This window comes from Schistocerca nitens, chromosome 12 (genome assembly GCF_023898315.1).
Source record: "Schistocerca nitens isolate TAMUIC-IGC-003100 chromosome 12, iqSchNite1.1, whole genome shotgun sequence".
Classification (NCBI taxonomy): domain Eukaryota; kingdom Metazoa; phylum Arthropoda; class Insecta; order Orthoptera; family Acrididae; genus Schistocerca; species Schistocerca nitens.
In genome coordinates, this window is record NC_064625.1 from 189611650 (window position 1) to 189633764 (window position 22115).

Here is a 22115-nt window from a genome sequence, read left to right on the forward strand (position 1 = left end):
GAGAAAAGAAGGGTGGGGGTCGGAGCGGCTGGGATGAAAAGGAAAAGGGGGGCTGGGGGTGCACCAAGGGGCAGGAGACGGGCAGGGTGGCAGATGGAGAGGGAAGCCAAGTCAGGAGGGAATGCAGAGACACAGAAGGGGTGCATCGGAAAGGGAGCGGCCGACGGAGGGAGGAAAAACTCTCGGTCGTAGGGGCTGTCGGTCTGTGTCGATGGGCGATACTCGTAGAGTGAAGCTGACAGACCACAACTCCTGCCGGCGAATCGTTAATGCGACGAGCCGAATGTGGCCGGTGCCTCTCCATTTGTCGGCGACTAGCAGAACGATGTCCGTGTGCACCCTGTGTCACAGACGAGGACAGTAATTCCAGGTATCAATTGGAGGATGTGACGAACTATTTGTGTGTTATGAGCGCCATCTGTGTGGCGACTGCTCAGCACTTTGAGGCAACTGACATGAAGAGAGGATACTTGGAGACAACCAATGGTGGTATTTGTATACCGTTTGTACGCAACAGAGGTCAAAAAGCAGATCCATATTGTCACTTTAAACTCTCTGGCTAGTCACGTTACGTCATCTCCAAACTCACTCACTGTACCTGTGTGCTCAGAGACATGGCTCGTGTGTGACTGCCTATTCTGTACATACGGAGCATATATAAATTAGTTGTGGAAAAGTAACCTTTATCTGTCAAAAGGGTAAACAACTTACAGAAATGTTTCATGCAGTGTTGGATGCAATGTATCTATGTTCCCACCAAACACTGTTAGTTCCCAACATTCCCCTAGGTGTCAAGCGCGAATGAGTTATCCGACATTTCCGCAACGTGGCAGGCGCGAGTGAATTATCCGACATTTCCGCAAGGTGGCAGGCGCGAATGAGTTATCCGACATTTCCGCAAGGTGGCAGGCACGAATGAGTTATCCGACATTTCCGCAACGTGGCAGGCACGAATGAGTTATCCGACATTTCCGCAAGGTGGCAGGCGTGAGTGAGTTATCTGACATTTCCGCAAGGTGGCAGGCACGAATGAGTTATCCGACATTTCCGCAAGGTGGCAGGCACGAATCAGTTATCCGACATTTCCGCAAGGTGGCAGGCACGAATGAGTTATCCGACATTTCTGCAAGGTGGCAGGCGCGAGTGAGTTATCCGACATTTCCGCAAGGTGGCAGGCACGAATGAGTTATCCGACATTTCCGCAAGGTGGCAGGCACGAATGAGTTATCCGACATTTCCGCAACGTGGCAGGCACGAATGAGTTATCCGACATTTCCGCAAGGTGGCAGGCACGAATGAGTTATCCGACATTTCCGCAAGGTGGCAGGCGCGAATGAGTTATCCGACATTTCCGCGAGGTGGCAGTCGCGAGTGAGTTATCCGACATTTCCGCAAGGTGGCAGGCACGAATGAGTTATCCGACATTTCCGCAAGGTGGCAGGCACGAATGAGTTATCCGACATTTCCGCAAGGTGGCAGGCACGAATGAGTTATCCGACATTTCCGCAAGGTGGCAGGCACGAATGAGTTATCCGACATTTCCGCAAGGTGGCAGGCGCGAATGAGTTATCCGACATTTCCGCAAGGTGGCAGGCACGAATGAGTTATCCCACATTTCCGCAACGTGGCAGGCGCGAGTGAGTTATCCGACATTTCCGCAAGGTGGCAGGCGCGAATAAGTTATCCGACATTTCCGCAAGGTGGCAGGCACGAATGAGTTATCCGACATTTCCGCAAGGTGGCAGGCACGAATGAGTTATCCGACATTTCTGCAAGGTGGCAGGCGCGAGTGAGTTATCCGACATTTCCGCAAGGTGGCAGGCACGAATGAGTTATCCGACATTTCCGCAAGGTGGCAGGCACGAATGAGTTATCCGACATTTCCGCAACGTGGCAGGCGCGAGTGAGTTATCCGACATTTCCGCAAGGTGGCAGGCGCGAGTGAGTTATCCGACATTTCCACAATGTGGCAGGCACGAATGAGTTATCCGACATTTCCGCAAGGTGGCAGGCACGAATGAGTTATCCGACATTTCCGCAAGGTGGCAGGCACGAATGAGTTATCCGACATTTCCGCAAGGTGGCAGGCACGAATGAGTTATCCGACATTTCCGCAAGGTGGCATGCACGAATGAGTTATCCGACATTTCCGCAAGGTGGCAGGCACGAATGAGTTATCCGACATTTCCGCAAGGTGGCAGGCACGAATGAGTTATCCGACATTTCTGCAAGGTGGCATGCACGAATGAGTTATCCGACATTTCCGCAAGGTGGCAGGCGCGAGTGAGTTATCCGACATTTCCTCAAGGTGGCAGGCACGAATGAGTTATCCGACATTTCCGCAAGGTGGCAGGCACGAATGAGTTATCCGACATTTCCGCAAGGTGGCAGGCGCGAGTGAGTTATCCGACATTTCCGCAAGGTGGCAGGCACGAATGAGTTGCCACGACAGTCACCACAGGGTTGTGTAATGGTGCAGAGCGTGTGCAGTGTCGTTTAAAGTTCAACAAATCCAAGTTGGCTGCTACAGTTCAGAGGCAGTTCAGGACTACATACCGCAAACCACCACCTGGAAGACAAACTGTTTTTAATTAGTAAAATTGTTTCACCAAAACTGGTTCTGTTTCACATAGGACGGCTGTTATGCTGCAACACAACATTTACAGTCCTTCCTTTTTTGCCGACTCAGCTGTAACCGGCTTATTGTACCCAGACGAGCTCAAATATTATCCGATGCCTCATTTATGACCCGCTGTGGGCATAGAATTTATTTTCTAGCAATATGGCGCACCACCACATTATCATCGTGAAGTTATCGCATACCTCTGTAGGAATGTGCCGAATCGGACTGGATGTGGTGAAACAGTATCCTGACCACCACCCACACTGATTTAATCGTAATGGGCATTTGTGTGGAGGGACTACATTAAAGACAGAGCGTTTGTACCTCTGTTTCCGGGCCATGGTGACAGTGGCTATCGTGAGCAACTGCCACCGGATGTCAAGACTTGCTTCGTAGAACTTTGTAGGAAACTGACTACAGATGGGACATTTGTCGAGTTACAACAGGTTGCTGCAATGAACATTTGTAAATAAAACTTGAAGATACACTACATTCAGTGCTGTATCACACATTTCTGTAAGTTATTTACCTTTTTCACGATTGAAGGTTACTTTGGCATTAAAGATTGGTTCAAATAGCTCTGAGCACTATGGGACTCAACTTCTGAGGTCATTAGTCCCATAGAACTTAGAACTAGTTAAACCTAACTAACCTAAGGGCATCACAAACATCCATGCCCGAGGCAGGATTCGAACCTGCGACCGTAACGGTCTTGCGGTTCCAGACTGCAGCGCCTTTAACCGCACGGCCACTTCGGCCGGCTCATTAAAGATTACACCCTGTATATGTGTATGCATGAGGACGTTTATATAAGTTTGTAGATATGTAGACATACAAAACTTTTTCAAAGACTACTATAAATTTAATTTAAAAATTAGTAACTGTTTAACAAAAGCACATCATCCTGGTGTGCTGTGTCTTATACTGTCGTCGTAAACTCGGGAACATGTTGAAAATGTATTTGTGTCAACGTAATTGTTAAACATTCTCTGGGAAAAATGAGAATTTCACTCTGCAGCGGAGTGTGCGCTGATATAAAACTTCCTGGTAGATTAAAACTGTGTGCCAGACCGAGACTCGAACTCGGGACCTTTGCCTTTCGCGGCCAAGTGCTCTACCAACTGAGCTACCCAAGCACCACTCACGCCCCGTACTCACAGCTTTACTTCTGCCAGCACCTCGTCTCCTACCTTCCAAACTTTACAGAAGTTGTCCTGCGAACCTTGCAGAAGTAGCACTCCTGAAAGAAAGGATATTACGGAGACATGGCTTAGCCACAGCCTGGGGGATGTTTCCAGAATGAGATTTCCACTCTGCAGCGGAGTGTGCGCTGATATGAAACTTCCTGGCAGATTAAAACTGTGTGCCCGACCGAGACACGAACTCGGGACCTTTGCCCTTTGCGGGCAAGTGCTCTAACAATTGAGCTACCCAAGCACGACTCACGCCCCGTCCTCACAGCTTTACTTCTGCCAGTACATCGTCTCCTACCTTGCAAACTACAGAAGCTCTCCTGCGAACCTTGCAGAACTAGCAGTCCTGAAAGAAAGGATATTACGGAGACATGGCTTAGCCACAGCCTGGGGGATGTTTCCAGAATGAGATTTTCACTCTTCAGCGGAGTGTGCGTTGATATGAAACTTCCTGGCAGATTAAAACTGTGTGCAGGACCGAGACTCAAACTCGGGACCTTTGCCTTTCGTGGGCAAGTGCTCTACCAACTGAGCTACCCAAGCACGACTCACACCCCGTACTCACAGCTTTACTTTTGCCAGCACCTCGTCTCCTACCTTCCAAACTTTACAGAAGCTCTCCTGCGAACCTTGCAGAACTAGCACTCCTGAAAGAAAGGATATTGCGGAGACATGGCTTAGCCAAATTCAAACATCTCCTAGGCGAAAGGCAAAGGTCCCGAGTTCGAGTCTGCGTCCGGCACACAGTTTTAATCTGCTAGGAAGTTTCATTCTCTGGGAAATTCGAATATTTACCGAAATTAATGATAAACTGTGCAATTACATATATACACTAGTTTCTACGAGCAGCACACAAATGTATACAGAGATGCGGGTGCAGTGAGCTGTTTTCTGGTAGGGAGTAGTGACGTTGGTCTGTGTCCGGCGTTCATTTGATGGAGAATGTATGTTTTCTCTGGGCGAATAAACAAGAATACAGCCACTTTCTTTCCATTGGACGAACCTTGCATGTTTTTCTCCTGATGTGTGGACAACAGCATCGAACCTCTTCCAGGTGACGCCCTTCATTTAGTGGAACACGTTTGCAATTTGCGTGTGTTATCCAGCCTAGTCGTGACGTATGGGGTGTCTAGGAACCCTTCTTACTCACATCCCTAGACAAAATTCAAACAAATCGTATTAATGAGTTGTATTACAAAATGAAAAGAGAAAATACTTAACTTTCGCAACTACACAGAAGCAGCGCAAGCAAATGGCGATATACGAAATAAACAAACTTCTTCAGTGTATACAGTTCCAAAGTAAGAGTTACATAGTGTGTACAAGTGAAGTAACGAGCGTTGACGCTCCTATCCAAGTCGTTAGTCTTGAAGCTACTCTTGAACTGGGCGCGGCGCATTGTCGTCCTGGAGAGGGGTCGGTCGGTGTGCGATTGGCTGACGTCTTCTCACAGCCATCTCTTCTCTACCATTCCCGACTGGCGTGTCAGCGCTCGACTTTACGCCGTAACAGCACGCTTCACTTTCGGTACCTCGGGCCACACAGTTTACCGAAAACCCACGCTCACAGACCGTTACCTACACTGGGATTCGAATCACCATCCACAACAAAAGCCCGGCATCATAAAAACGTTGCCGAATGTAGTGAGGAAAATCTGCGAACCAGAACTGCTTCATCCAGCATTAAAACGTCTCACCAGTACATTGCTCAAGAATGGTTAGGGGAACTCGGGGCGGATCAGGAGACTTAATGTTTAACAATTTGTATAAAATAAGGGAACACAAGGAAACACTTGTTAAAGTTATAAACAAAAAACACCTTGTAGTGTAACCTAATGTACCTTATTTTAAAATCACTTAAAACAATACATTTTGTATTTCTTACAATTTTGCAATATGGGATAAGGTTATTTTTTGTTAAATTATTGCATAAACATTGAATTTGAATTACGAATATCGTATTAAACTATGACAAAATGTTGTATAATTCAGACTAAGGAATGTGTAATTTAAACAATTAAAAAGTCATTCTTCAAAATAAGGAAATATTTTAATGTCATTCTGAAAAATGTATAATGCTTAATAACCACCAAACCACTAACTACTAGTCCTTTCGAAAATAGTCACAAATCAGTATTTCCTCTTCATCTTCACTGTCTATGCGAGCACATGAATTGTGTGCCCACTTGGAACACCTCTGTCATGCCACCCAGCCCTCATTAGAAATGGAGTACAAGTCCCCACAGTAGAGACACTCAGCATCCTCTCTCTCTTATTCCCTGTTCTCCATCATCATCTTCTTCTTTTTATTTTTCTTAAGGTCTTTGAAGTCCTCTGTTTTGGTTTTTTTGGGTGTACAGTTTGGTTTTTTTTGCCATAAGTTGCATTGCACCTGACGTCTCCGTTGTGACATTGTTCATATTTGTGCACCCTCCTCCTTTCTGTAGGCCTATTTTACGTGCGACAGCATTCTGCAGTTCCTTCTTATAAGGAGAATCTGTTAACACGACGGTTTTTCCTTTTCGTCTTGTAGTCCGCCGAGTATTTTGACAGATTAGTGGGACTGGAATGACAGCCTCGGGCGATATCTGGAAAGCTGAGTTGTTCGGCAAACATAGCTGGTTGGGAGTGTCTGGCATCCACGAACATCCAGGCTGGGGTCAATGATTGAGCCTTGGTCAGTCTTAGTCGTAGGCCTATTAGTGGCAGGTTCAGTAGACACTGGAGAGCCTGTAATCAATGTGTTAGATTGTCCATCTGTAGAGATTGTAGTCGGACTTCCGTAGTTTTCGAACTGAATATCTGTTGGCGCTGATGGGAGGTAGTGTGCGTCTGAAAACACATTCACGTCAGACGGCCATATTCCAGTTCTCTTAAAGCCATTTATAGCCGTCGACATCGTTGCAACACGTAAAAACGCGGCCCCAAATAGCGACGATATTTGGAAAAGAGTGACAACTTCTCCTGGATGGCTCCGTAGCCATTTTTCTTATCTCTTCACTGTAATAACAACTCAGCGGCTTGAAAAACGTTACGTCGACAGGTTGTAATTTATGTGAAGTGTGTGGCGGTAAACAGAGGAAGACTACACCATTGTCTCTAGCCATATCAAGCAGCTCCAGGTTTTTAGTGTGAGTTGAATGTCCAACAATTAGGAGCACAGGTGATTCTTTCGTGGCCTTAGAAAATCCCACAAACTTTCTAAACCGTAATAGAAATAATTCTCTAGTGATCCAGGCTCATATTCTTGTTTCTTCTTCTTCCTTGGAAAGATAAGCACGGTTGACATGTATAACCCAGATGCAGGCATGCAGCTCACTGCTGTAACAGTTTCTCCACGTTCTCAAGATGTTACCACTCCTACTTGCCTTTTTCCCTTAAGTGCTATTATTTTCGACTGACTTTTAGCATGAACTGTCAAGCCATTTTCATCACAGTTGAATATTTTGTCAGCAGTCAGCTTGTATTTATCAATAACATTATTGTGAAAAGAGTTAAACTGTGAAACTGCTACTTTGTTGAATCCCATTTCTCGAGCACCAGAGGTATTTCCTGGCTTGCGAATAGACAGTGTAGGATGCCTCGTAACAAATCTTTTAACCCAGTCTTGTCCGGCTAGACAAGCTTGTTTGTCAAATCTGTGTGGTAAGCCATTTCTTTCGGCTAGTTGATGGGCTAGTGATATGAGGTCTTTCATTGTTACACCATAAAGTCTGCTTTCCATTGACTTGAGATATGTTACCAGCTCATGTTCTTGTTCTCCAGTGAACACCTTTTTAAATTTACCACGTGATTTGTCAATTATGTTGTCGGGATTATTCGTTTTAGGCACATATCTTTCAAATGTTGATTTCGGTACGTTGAACTGCTTAGATGCTTTTAAAAATCCCATTTGGGAAGATGAAACGGCTGAAACTGCCATTTCCCTCGCATTTACGTCCCACTGCTGCCTATCAGTCTTTTTCATGTACGTTAGCACCATCTGGAACAGCAAGGGGGAAGTAAAAAAGAATTAGTTTGCTTTCTACTTGCATCAAAATATGACGGCGCAGAACGGGACACTATCCCATTCTGCCCCGTCCCGTTCCGCCCCAAGAGCACTTTTGAGGTTAACAACTTTTCCGGAGTGTAATAACTGACGTATTTAAACGCATTAAATAACTAAAGTATAACAAATGCCATGCACTTTAAGGGAATGTGTCATTTTAGGGTATACAATTAACAATAGACAGCTTACCTGGCGTTGAAATTCACCAAACGTTAGAACAACGCAAGCGGTAACGTGACGGACAACAATTCACTTACATCTCGCACTTCAAACTAAATCAAAATGGCTGCCCTGACTTCCCTTCCATTCGGAGAAATAGTTACATGCCCATACAACAGGTTGCAGCACTGTGTAGTCTAGAAAAGAGCAATTTCCCATTGTGCCCCGCTATCCCGTTCTGCCCCGAGTTCCCCTATTCGTTCGCTGAGGGAAGAGGGCGTTAAGACTACCAGGTAGAAATCGCAGCGATCATTAAGCGCGAGTGAAATTGAAAGTTTTGCTGCCTTTCACTAACTACGTCACTGACACAGCATAGGAAAAATATCGAAAAAGTGGAACATCGTGGTAGTCCACAAACCCACACAGAACATACGGGGTCACCTACAGTGGTCCAAGGATGCCCGCAAACTGCTGGAAAAAGCAGGGATTTGTAGCATTCCTTGTAGTTGTGGCGAGTTGCACGTGGGTCCTACAGAAAGAATGGTCAAGAAACGACTAGAGGAGTACAAGGGCAATTACAGAAGAGGGGAAATTGACAGATCAGCTGATGCGGAACATGCTTTGCAGCCAGAAGACCACCAGACTCGTTTTGATAGCATTCAGCTGGTGGCAGCCATAAGTGGATACTGTGAGAGATTAATTAGAGAGGGTGCAGAGATTGTAAAACACACCAGAAATTCCAGTACGAAGGAGGAGGGCGTGAAATTGAATGATATTTGAAGAAGATGTGTACTGGTCTTCGACTGTGGGGCAATAGCAACAGCAGACAACGGCAGTCGATAACAGCCTGTTGGACTCGTGTTGTCAGCTTCCCACAGGTGTCTGCAAGTTTGGGTTAGGTTTGCTCGTTATGTGCGTGCCGTCCCCCCCCCCCCCCCCCCCAAACTGCTACATTGTACAGCGATGTGGCCACTGAGCAGTGCATTCAGATAGATTTTGGCAGGACCACATATCGAATACCACGACCAACCGTCTCTTGGAGGTGTAAAACGCAGTCAACAAACTCACTCATCAAAATGTATTGATGAACTATGTATTAGGTTGGTGCGCAAGTCCATCTTGCATCTCGGTATTCCAGTTCCTATGGGCTTATTTGTCAACTGTCATTTTTTATTTGCGATTGAGTGTCGCTATTTGGGTTTACATATTGGCGTTTGGTGATTTGGAGACAGTGAATGCGGCTATGGACGCTATAAACTGGGGTCCCATATTGATAAATAGAAGCATTTCCGACACATTCTTGTGTGTGAGATCAGTAGAGGGGTGACAGCAGCTGAGGCAACCGGAAACTTTTTGTACCACGTATGGGGATAATACCGGTGGACAGAGCACGACAGAGAAATGCTTTTCTCGTTTTGTGGAGGACCGTTTTGACATTAATGACTCTCCACATTCGGGAAGACCTTTGGGGAATTGATGAAGAAATGTGATGAACTGTGATCATTCCACCTGATGCGAGATTTGCAAGTAATGGGGAAGCATCAAACATCGGGTATATGGGCACCACATGATATAAGCGAAAATCACAAAAATCAGTGGGTGACATCTCTGTTTTTGCTCATCATCAACTGGCTCTTGAACAAGACCGACCGCTCCAATCCTGTATCGTCACTGGCGATGACAAATGGTGTCTGTATGCTAACACAAGGAAAAGAAAAGTATGGTTGAGCCTGTACAAAGATCTGCGTGCTTCCACAAAACATAATGTTACGCATCTGGTGGAACAGTAGCAGTGCAGTGCAGTGGACCACGAACTGCTTTCCCGAGGTGTAACCACCACTGCTGGTGTTTACTGTCAACAGCTGAGGCGCCCAGCAGACGACCAGGAAGACAGCTTGAAATAGTGTCACTCCATGATAAAGACTAACAACAAACACTATACAGCAGTCTCCTGTGGAAGTAATTCCGCGCCCACCTTATCCACCTGACCTAGAGCCCGCAAATTTTCGTCTTTTGCCCCCTCTATCGATCAGTTCTTAGAGAAACTAGCTTTCCAGGTGGAAACTCGCTCTTCGCCTCAAAACCCTGTGATTTCTGCAGTCGTGGAATCAGAAAGTTGCCTCAGCACTGGCACGCTGTGAAGGACAGTATGTCATTGGTCACTAAAATCTCTGTTATGCGAATCTGTTGTGTTCGTTGGAAAAGGGAAAACGCTATGAACTTATGCATCAACAGAACCCCCAGAACAAGACTCCTAGACCCATTTGGCTCGTTTATACTGCCCAAAGCAGCCTAGTTATTCCTCAGCGACCAGGCTATCTCCACAGCAAGTTTCATCGAAATCGGTTCAGCGATTTAGTCGTGAAAACGTACCGGACAGGGTGACTTCAAATTATAATATTAGTATGGACTGGTAAGCAAACATGGCGAAATAGAACGAAATACCTTTTATTCAATCTGAATAATGTTGAAAACTCTGCAACAGGTCGGAGTATAACACATGAAAATACAACAAATACCCAAACAGGCGGATCCTTCAAGTTCTTAGTTCCTTAAGGTGAATCATGAGTACAGTAACTAGGTTTGTTACTAATAAGCTCCTGTTTATGAAATTCAAAACTGATAATTATTCCACTCGATATTATTAATGATGTTCAGGAAATTTATTTCGTTTAGATTGGTGCTGGACGAAATTAAAATAATATAAGAAACTTCCCTGTCGTGATAGTCAACACTGTACTCCTGTTCAGTAGTGACTACGGGAAATGCTGCATGAGTCTCACTGTCAGTGCTCATTTCATTTATGTCCTCCTGTCTGCGTTTAACATCCATGAATATGATGAGAATCTTTAATGTTTAAAAGTTCAATATAGTTCCAGTTCACTTCCAAAACCGTAAATCCACACGAAACAAAATTATGAATCCTAGCACATAAAATAACATTCGTGATTCGTCACATACATCCCTTCCAAACAGTCACTTCATGCTCCTTGTCCCTCTGTCTCGATAGCCCGTTATCTCTGTCCATACTGTAGTTCATCGTCTCAAGTGAGAAAAATGAGTTTCGTTGGCTCATTGGCACCATCTACATGGAACTAGGTAATTCATCCAGTCGTTTCTGTTATTACAGGGACCACTTGTCCAGCTGCTTTCTGTAGACTTCCTATAAACTTATCGAGCGACGTGGGCCTTTCACACCTTTTAAGAGGTCAATGGAAACCAGCTGGATAAATGGTCCCTATAAAAACACAAACAACTGGCTGACTTGCCTGGTTACGTGTATATGGTCCTAGAGACGGTGCCAATGACGCACTACAACTGGTGGCTAAATAAAATTATTAAATAAAATTATGGCTGCTGGTATATGCACTGAAGCGCCAAAGAAACTGGTATAGGCACGCGTATTCAAATACAGAGATACGTAAATAGGCAGAATACGGCGCAGCGGTCGGCAATGCCTGTATAAGACAACAAGTGTCTGGCGCAGTTGGTAGATCTGTTACTGCTGCTTAAACGGCAGGTTATCAAGATTTAAGCGACTTTGAACGTGGTGTTATAGTCGGCGCACGAGCAATAGGACACAGCATCTCCGAGGTAGCGATCAAGTGGGGATTTTCCCGCACTGCCACTTGACCAGCGACTGTGAATATCGGTAATTCGGTAATATAACAACCACCGACATCGCTGCGGCTGGAAAAAGATCCTGCAAGACGGGACCAACGACGACTGAAGAGAATCGTCCAACGTGACAAATTTGCAACCCTTCCGTAAATTGCTGCAGATTTCCATGCTGGGCCATCCAAATATGTGGCCGTGCGAACCACTCGACGAAACATCATCGATATGGCATTTCAGAGCTGAAGGCCCAGTCTTGTAGCCCTGATGATTCCACAACACAAAGCTCTACGCCTCAACTAGGCCTGTCAACACAGACGTTGGACTGTTGATGACTGTCAACATGTTGACTGGTCGGACGAGTCTCGTTTCAAATTGTATCGAGCAGATGCAGGTTTGTCGGTATGGAGACAACCTCACAAATCCGTGGACCCTGCATGTCAGCAGAGGACTATTCAAGCTGGTGGTGGCTCTGTACTGGTGTAGCGCGTGTGAAGTTGGTGTGATATGGGACCCCTGATACGTCTAGATATGACTCTTGACAGCTTACACATATGTAAGCTTCCTGTCTTATCACCTGCATCCATTCATGTCCATTGTGCATTCTGACGGACTTGGGCAATTCCACCAGGACAATGCGTCTGCCACACATCCAGAATTGCTACTGAGTGGCTCCAGAAACACTCTTCTGAGTTTAAACACTTCTGCTGGACACCAAACTTCCCATACATGAACATTTTTCAGAATATGTGGGATGCCTTGCAACGTGATGTTCAGAAGAGATCTGCACCCCCTCGTACTCGCCCGGATTTATGGACAGCCGTGCAGGATTCATGGTGTCAGTTCCCTGCAACACTACTTTAGACATTAGTCGAGTCCATGCCAGGTCGGCTTGTGGCACTTCTGCATGGTCGCAGGGGTCCTACATGATGCTAGGCAGGTGAACCAGTTTCTTTGGCTCTCCAGTGTATTTTGTTCACGTCTTCATCTAGCCCCAGTTCTATTCCATTTACTCAAAAGGGAATTACAGAAAAGTGGGAGCCATCGGCACAATGTATGAATGCCTCGTTCCTCTTCGAGTCCCCCGCCCTGAGTACATGTGCAGTGCCGTGTGTTTGCAGGTCAGGTACCTGTCGTACCAACCGTCGGACGTTCGGCGCTCGAACGTCTCGCAATGCTGGGAGGTGCCGGTGACGTACACGTCGGCACGCGACCCACACGAGGTGCGCAGAGTGTGGCTGCACTGCGACCGGGGCCGGCCGAACGTGCTGACGCTGCCACTGGATGCTGCTGAGGGCGACTGGGTGCTGCTCAACGTCCACGCCACCGGTGGGTCTCCACAGGGCTCTGTGCTGGGGCCGGCGCTACTGTCTGCACTGCGGCCGCTTCCCACTCTCTGGCGGGCATTGCGACACTTGATGTAGTGTGTAAACGGGGGCCAGCAAGCAGGGTAGAATGAACTGGAAGAACTATATTACTCAGTTGATTAAACAGCTAACTCTAGCTACTTTTACTCTCGATATAATTGCTGCTCTTAGAAACAAATCATTCAACCACCTCAAATTGCAAATGGCTAGTGGTCGACTTCAGTTTATTGGGAGAATTTTAGAAAAGTGTAGCTCATCTATGAAGAAAACCATATATAGGGCACTAGTGCGACCCATTCTTTAGTACTTGAATAATGCTCGAGTGTTTGGGACCCCACGAGGTCGGATTAAAGCAAGTCATAGAAGAAACTCAGAGTTCTGCTGGGTTTCTAACCGGTCATTTCAGTCAGAATCTACATTTACATCTACGTCGATATTTTGAAAATCACATTTAAGTGCCTAGCAGAGGGTTCATCAAACCACCTTCACAGTAATTCTGTATTATTCCAATGTCATACAGTATGTGGAAAAACCCAACATCTATATCTTTTGGTGCGAGCTCTGGTTTTATTATGGTGATCGTTTCTCCTCCTATTAGTTTGAAGTCCACAAAACATTTTCGCATTTGGAGGAGAAAGTTAGTGATTGAAATTTCGTGAGAAGATTTCGCTGCAACGAAAAACTCTTTTGTTTTAACGATGTCGACTCCAAATCTTGTGTCATTTCAGTGACTCTTCCCTATTTCGCGATAAAACAAAACGCGCTGCCTTTCTTTGAACTTTGTCGATGTACTCTGTCAACCCTGTCCAGTAAGAATCCCACACTGCACAGCAGTATTCTAAAAGGTGAAGGACAAGCGTAGTGTAGACAGTCTCTTTAGAAGATCTGTTACATTCTCTAAGTATTCTGCCAATAAAACGTAGTCTTTTGTTAGCCTTCCCCACAACATTTGCCGGCCGCGGTGGCCGTGCGGTTCTGGCGCTACAGTCCGGAACCGCGGGTCTGCTACGGTCGCAGGTTCGAATCCTGCCTCGGGCATGGGTGTGTGTGATGTCCTTAGGTTAGTTAGGTTTAAGTAGTTCTAAGTTCTAGGGGACTTATGACCTAAGATGTTGAGTCACATAGTGCTCAGAGCCATTTGAACCATTTGAACCACAACATTTACTTCCAATTCAAGTTGTTGGTAATTCTTATTACTAGGTATTTAGTTCAATTTACGACCTTTAGATTTGACTGATTTATCATGTAACCAAAGTTCAATGGATTCTTTTAGCACTCATGTGGATAACCTCACATTTTCGTTATTTAGGGTCAATTGCCAATTTTCGCACCATATAGATATATTTTCTAATTCGTCTTGCGATTTGTTTGGATGAATTTACTAGTCGATAAACGACAGCGTCATCTGCAAACAACCTATCCATGAGAGTGGTATGGATATGCTTTGGGAACTCAAATTCGAATCCTAGGTCAAGACGACTTTCTTCCTACAAGGCAGTATTCAGAGTATTTAGAGAACCGGCGTCTGAGGCTGGCTGGAGGACGATTCTACTGCTCTCTCAGTAATTTTGAAGTAAGGACCACAACGACAAGATCAGAGAAATCATAGCTAATACAGTCGTTTATTTGTCACTCCATTTGCAAGTGCAACAAGAAAGAAAAGCAGCTGCGAATGTAGACAACCATCAGCTGTGTATCTGAATCACCTTAATGAAAATTTCTGCCCAACTTGGGCTCAACCGAACGAGGTGGCGCAGTGATCAGCATGCTGGACTCCCACTCAGCAGGACGATGGTTCAAACCCGTGTCCGGCCACACTGATTTAGGTTTCCCGTGATTTCCCTAAATCGCTTCCAGCAAATGTTGGGATGGTTCGTTTAAACGTCCTTCCGTAAACCGATGGGACTGATGGCCTCTCTGTTTGTGGTCTCCCCCCCCCCCCCCACACACACACACGCAAATCAATCAGCCAACTTGGGCTTGAACCCAGTTTTCCCACTTATTACAAGCAGTTGCCTTACCATTAGGCTATCTGAGCATGGCTCACAGCCAGACCCAAACTTCGCCGGCCGCTGTGGCCGAGCGGTTCTAGGCGCTTCAGTCCGGAACCGCGCGACTGCTATGGTCACAGGTTCGAATCGTGCCTCGGGCATGGATGTCTGTGATGTCCTTAGGTTGGTTACGTTTCAGTGGTTCTAAGTTCTAGGTGACTGATGACCTCAGATGTTAAGTCCCGAAGTGCTCAGAGCCATTTGAACCCAAACTTCCGTACCATATGTTGTCAACTGTGCGTCTAAAACCAGTTGTCTTACGTCCGTTATGTATACCCCCCTACGGAGGAGACATTTTACTTGAAAATCGCTTGGACGGTGTCAGCGGATAAATATGATATTGCAGTGCCTGTATTATTCTGAATTATGACTGAGTGTTCCTTCATAATGGGTGTAGTCGCTGCACTTTCTTCGGACCTGCATGCATGGCTGAAGGAACACTGCACTGTAATCCGGAGTAACACAGTAATGTCATATTGATCTCATTCTGGGCAAGCAACTTTCAGGTAAAATGCCTCCCTTGTATGGGAATATACACAGTGGATGTACGAGTACAGGTTATAGGCGCATGGTTGACGACATATGGAAGTTTGGGTCTGGCCACGAGTTATGTTGGGATAGCCTAATGGTTGAGGGGACCACTCGCGATAAGTGGCAAATCTGGGTTCAAATGCTAGTCTGCCACAAATCTCCATTCTCGTCGTTCTATTATACAGCTGACTGTTGCCCACATTAGCAACTACCATGTATTCCATATCGGTTAAAGTCGCCACAGTGCCTGTTGGTTCACCCATTCTCAAAATATGCGTTGCTAGGAGGGACTGATGTGTGTGACATTCATCTCTGTTCCCTAACAGTTTTTACCCCTATATTTACATGGCACGCAATCTGCTGCTTGTTTACTTCGATTGTTTCTTTATGCCTTGTACTACGCCTGGGATTTTTGAGTCTATGAAAATCGACGGCGAGACGTGACGAAACCCGTCCTCACATGAGTGGTGGCACGTGGACCACCTTTTGTGGTGTGTTCGTCCTCAAGTGCACATCTCTAGTTTGGATCCTTTGGGACTCTGTTATCAGGCGTTTATAAACTCAGCCATAATGCGTCATGTTGCGAAAACCACATCGGTTTTACGATCCCTAAAGGGTTTGTTTCATTATTGGTTAGTTACATGTTCCATAATCATCTGAGCGATTCTTGTATCCAAACGATGGCGAAGGAGTCCTTTTACTACATACGTATACGTGATTAGTATTAACATTGCACAACATATTATTTTTGGTTCTGCTCATGCAACTCCACTAAAAACTAACTTTTTTGTGAGCTATCAGTTTTTAAATAAATAACCCAACGAGATGTCCGGTTGAACTTATATTAGGATTCATTTAAATCTTGCTTCGCTATCTGTGCGATGTTTTACGTTATTGAGCAAATGATCAAAATCTTTTGCTGCTACATACTGAACGCCTTTCTAAGCCACTGCCAGTTTTAATAATGGGTGATATAGATCATCTTTTCCTCTTGTGTTGTAGGTATGGGCATCACTATTCTTATTAAATTGTTCTACATTATTGGTGGCGAGTTTTTCTAGCGAATATATGTATCCTGATGGTACAGTCAAAATGCCTAACTCCTTGAAGACGTACCTACATGACCACTGCAGATGAACAGCATATAGTATTCTTACTGCTAGACTTAGCGCAATCACAGTTCCATAAGACATCATTGACTGGATGGTGGTGGTTAGTGTTTAACGTCCCGTCGACAACGAGGTCATTAGAGACGGAGCGCAAGCTCGGGTTAGGGAAGGATTGGGAAGGAAATCGGCCGTGCCCTTTCAAAGGAACCATCCCGGCATTTGCCTGAAACGATTTAGGGAAATCACGGAAAACCTAAATCAGGATGGCCGGAGACGGGATTGAACCGTCGTCCTCCCGAATGTCATTGACTGGAAATACGCCAAATACGCCAGGAAACTCATTCGTTTGTTTCTGGTACCACAGAACGTGCTTGTTTTAGAAGCTCAGTACCAAGCTTGTCCCAGTTCAAGTTTTCATCAATATGTACGCCCAATATTTGGAGCACTGTACCTTGTTTACCGATTCTTGTTTAGGTGCTACAACAGGTGTTGATATGGCTCTACTTGTTCTACAGGACTGTGGACATTCTGTTTACTCACAGTTAAGGGAACCATTTAATAATTTCTTCAAAAACATCATTAACAATTTCTTCTGTTGTTTTCTCTGTAATGGGATTTATTACAACACTTGTTTGGTTTGCAAAAGCTGTCAATTCTGCTTGACAAATGTTACTTGGAAAGTCATTCACATAATTCACCAACTTTGGGGATAGAGCCATTACACCAAAACAAGAAAAAAAGGTAATTTATACATGTGTCCGAAAATCCGTTTTCGAGCCATTAATGAAAGTAGACATTAAAACGGCTTTCTAGGTACAACCAAAGAGCTTCAGTTGTCCATGTACCTGTTTGACTCGTGGTGCCGCGGACATGTGGCTACATTAGTCATTCATCTACGTTCAATGTGTCCATTGTGTACATGTATGAAAAATAATGAGTTAACTGAAAGTGCTCAGTTATAACGCAGCAGGATGTTCATTTCGTGAGCAGCGGCTGTGCAAACAGTAATGGACACGAGGTTGCAGGGTTGTATCAAATGGCACTAGACTGGTGCTGTGTATTGTCACACTGCCAAGACAGGTGCTGTAGCATCATGAACTATTAACAGAAGAAGACCGTGCGTTGTTTGAACACCTGACCAGCAAGAGCACGTTCTAATGGCTGTCGAAGAACAGCTGGGTATCAGTGCAAGACAAGTGTTACATCTCCACGGTCAGCAAGGAGGATACTTCAGGAGCAACTCTTGTATCTTTATCATCTCCACGATCTGTCCCTGAAAAGCAGAGGAAACATGTGGTTTATGCATGGAGCAGCTCTTGCACATTTCAGCCTCAGTGGTTGGTACCTACCATGACAGATTGATAGGTAGTGCGTGATCAGTTCCGTGGCCTGCACATTCTCCTCACCTCAGTCCTTTGTATTGTTATATCTGGTGCCACCTTAAACAACTGGTTTATGCAGCAAACCACCTGGGTGCAGAAACTGTTCATCGACATGTCATGGAAGTCTGCAAAACGATTCGAAACAGTCAGGTCGAAAGGGTGCTACAGTCCATGATTCGACGAGTTTATGCATGTTTATACGGAAGAAGGGGACATTTCGAGCATTTATTACGAGTTTATGGGTTGATAAGCTCTGATCACATGAATTGTAAACTTTCAGCAAAACAAAGTATTTTTGCACACATGTTAATATGAACTTTTTTCTTGTTTTGTTGCAGGAAACTATCCCCAAAGTTTGTAAAACTCTTTTTGAAACACCCTGTGTAAGGAGTTGGAGTTCCTCGGTTTTCAGAACTGTTTTAATTCTTCATCCATACCTTTTGCATTCTGTTTGTTAACTGGTTGTGTGTAGAGCCATCAGTTTCATAAAACTTTAGTTTTTCTGAGAGAGTAACACGACCTATGCTATCAAACATCTTGGAAATTGATATTTCATTGTTTAATGCTTGTAATATTTGGTGTTTGAAAATATCAATGGCATTCTCTGTCGAGCAATCCTTCTGGAATCCAAACTGTGATTTGGTAAGTAAATTGTTTCTACTTGAATGTCGGACTGTTCTTGAATACATTAATTATTCGAATATTCTGAAAATAGAACGTCAGCAAGCATACTGGACGATAGTTATTTACTTCTTTCTTGTCACTTTTCATATAAAGAGGTTTAACCATTGCCTATTTTAATCTGCCTTGAGAAATTCTCTGTGCTCGTGATGCATTACATGTATCACTGGTGACATTACACATTACGTTACAGTAGCTTTGCAGAATTCTGGCAGAAATTTCATAGACTCCATATGACCTTTTGTTTTTTAGATTTTTTTTATAATTTCATTCATTACATTGAAGGATGTTAGTGTTACCTCTAGTTGCTTAAAGCTTTGTGGAATGGTATGTTAAAATTATTTTATGTATTCTACAGCTTTTTCAACTGAACGATGTAATCCTATAAGTGCAGAGACATTTGGGAAGTTATTGTTACAAATACTTGCAGCTTGTGAATTCTCAGTCACAACATTGTCATTTAATTTTTTTGTTGTGATATGATGTACATTGGTCATCCTGTGTCTGATTCCACAATCTTCCATATATAGTAGTTTCAGTCTTATTCTATGAATTATTGTTTACTGACAGGACATACACTATGTGATCAAAAGTATCCGGACATCTGGCTGAAAACAACTTACAAGATCGTGGCGCCCTCTATCGGTAATGCCGGAATTCAGTATCGTGTTTGCCCACCCTTAGCCGATTCTGCTCTCTCACAATGTCTAGTGACTACGGAGGTCGCTTATATGAAGTATCTCGCTGTAGGTGGCAGCACGGTGCACCTAATATGAAAAACGTATGTGTCCGAATACTTTTGATCACATAGTATACATATCTCTAGGCATTTTCTTTAATATATTACACTTTTTTTGTAGAATGCAAGTAATACTAGATCTTGACTTATTCTGGACTCTATATAAATTTCCCCTTTGCTTTAACCTTTATTGTTATACATGGCTTACTTGTTTTTTAATGTACTTTTTGAATAATATTTCATGAAGACTAGTTTGAAATATTGACACAAATTTACTGTGGAGTATACTGAATTTCACATTAGTGTCTTTTTGCATATATATCTCATCCCAAGCCACCTTATTCTTAAGATATTGACCCTTTTCTCATTAATGGGGCTAATTGCTTGATATGAACTTGTTTCAGAGCTGTTGACTAGCAAATTACTTCAATTAATTGTCCATGATAAATGCATGTTGCAACACCATCTTTAGCATTAACAGTTAGGCACAGATTGTTAGAGCCTGAGCACTGTGTATAAAAGTACTATCAGACTCCCACTGTATTGCTTTAGTGCAAGTGGAAAGTTGGACAACAAAATGACAGTGAAACAGCCTAGTAATGATTCTGGTTCATTTTTCCTGTCAGAATCATTTAAGAAACATAAGTTGAAAGCTACACAAACTAATACTCTTTACTCTTGCCTGAAATGTAACTCAATAATGCATCTAGATTTCTTGTAAATAGCTGAGTGTTTCCTAGAGGGGAAATATAGACTGTTGCAAACAAAAGAGAAGTTTTCTGCAGTAACAGCTCCCATGCACAAACTTCTAGGTGTTAAACTGCACAAAAACTGTTTTTTTTTTTCAATGGTTTCCACTTTGTATCCAACATTTAAATATCTTTCAATGCCTCCTCTTCCCATGTTAACTATACATGAAAATCATGCTAGTTTATAAACCCCTTATACTCTGTCCCTCTGTGTGGTGTTGAAAGAGGCTATCACTTCAGGCGTTCCCATATCTTGAAGACTCAGAGTACGCTTAGCTCCCTAAATTTGTGATGAAGAAAACTAACTATATTCTTCTGGAAACTGTTACATATAGTATGGTTCTGTTCTTTTCTAATTCCTTCCAAGGTTGTCTGTCTATAATCCGATTGTAACCTAGAAAATGTGTCCCTCTGGCTCCAGTGACCTGATGGATTTTGCCTTGTGTTGCTTGAAGCCCCCCTTACACTTTCTGCAAGATGCACATCAAATTTGTTGCTCCCCCTCCCATGCGCAGTAAGGGGTACTGCACAGCTCTGAGAATTTGCTTCAGTCAAAAACTATCGAATCAGCTCTTTGTTGACACAGCTGAAAGTTGTGTTAACCCAGAATTGGTCACGGCACTTTCAAAACCTCCACAAACCTCACACGAGTGTGTGTTGCTTCAGTACTATACCCTAAGTTATTAGCCAGACCGTTCCTAGTTCCTGCTGCTACAAGCACCTCATCTTCGTCATCAAAATCTCTCCACAAAGCCACAAAGCTTTCAGTCACCTGGTTCAGCTTGGGCTTAGGTTTGACAGCGAATGCGACCTGGTAGTCTACACTTAACTTTTGCTGAATGAGGTAGCGCAGAGGTTAGCACACTGGACCCACGTTTGGGAAGATGAAGGTTCAAATCTGTGTCCGGCCATCCCGATTTAAGTTTTCCACGATTTCTCTAAATCACTTCAGGAAATGCCGAGATGGTTCCTTCGAAAGGGCACAGCCGACTTCCTTTCCCATCCTCCTCTGATTCAATGGGACTGATGATCTCGCTGTTAAATCCCCCCTCCCCCAAATCAACAAACGGACCAACCAATCAACTTAGCTTTTCCTGTAGGATTTTCCTTACACCACTTCCACGACTGCTACCTAGCAGTTTTCTTGTCACCCCTGTCGTTTATACTTGTAATAGTAAAACAAACCATATACGTTTCCACAGAAATGTGTTTTTGGGGGGATGTTCATGACCTCCACAGTTGGATCTGCACAAATGCACAGTGTCACGTGATGTTTACACGCCGTAGGCCTGTACCGGGTGCTGTACGACTCGCGCGGCTGGATGCTGCTGGCCGAGGCGCTGAAGGGCTCCGACCCCAGCAAGTCGGGGATCGACAGGCTGAGCCGCGCGCAGCTGGTGGGGGACGCACTCGCGCTCGCGTGGAGCGGCGACCTGCCCTACGAGCACGCGCTCTCCCTGCTGACCTACCTGCAGCACGAGCCCGACTACCTGCCCTGGAAGGCCGCCTTCTCTGGGCTGTCCAACATCTACCGCCTGATGCGGCGCACCGCCAGCTTCGGCCTGTTCCGGGTACGTCGTGCCTGTGTCCACACCTGTCAAACCCCTGCTGTATTCTTTTTGGCGCACCATCCGAATCTTAAGATGAGTCTTTGTTAGCCTCTTAGCTGCTGTGATTGGGTGTGAAGTCCAAAGGGATCTCTCTCAGCTCCCTCCCAGTTCCCACCTCCCATCACACTGTTGCCCTTGTCCCACCATGTGAACGCACACTTTTCATTTTATTTATTTTATTTTTTCTTTGTTTCTCATTCATATTGTTTTTCTTTGTTTTAGTTTTGTATGTTTCTTTTTACTTGTTTCTTTTGTTTCT

General features: G+C 44.5%; 1 protein-coding gene across 3 annotated transcripts in view; it reads left to right on the forward strand.

Annotated features, from left to right (window-relative positions):
- Positions 1–22115, forward strand: part of LOC126215393 (aminopeptidase Ey-like) — a 406189-nt gene that overhangs the window by 328657 nt on the left and 55417 nt on the right. For all 3 annotated transcript variants that reach the window (XM_049942100.1, XM_049942099.1, XM_049942101.1), the window contains exons 9-10: positions 12759–12966; positions 21534–21817. In XM_049942100.1, the coding sequence (XP_049798057.1) occupies positions 12759–12966; positions 21534–21817 (492 nt within the window). The remainder of the gene's footprint in view (positions 1–12758; positions 12967–21533; positions 21818–22115) is intronic.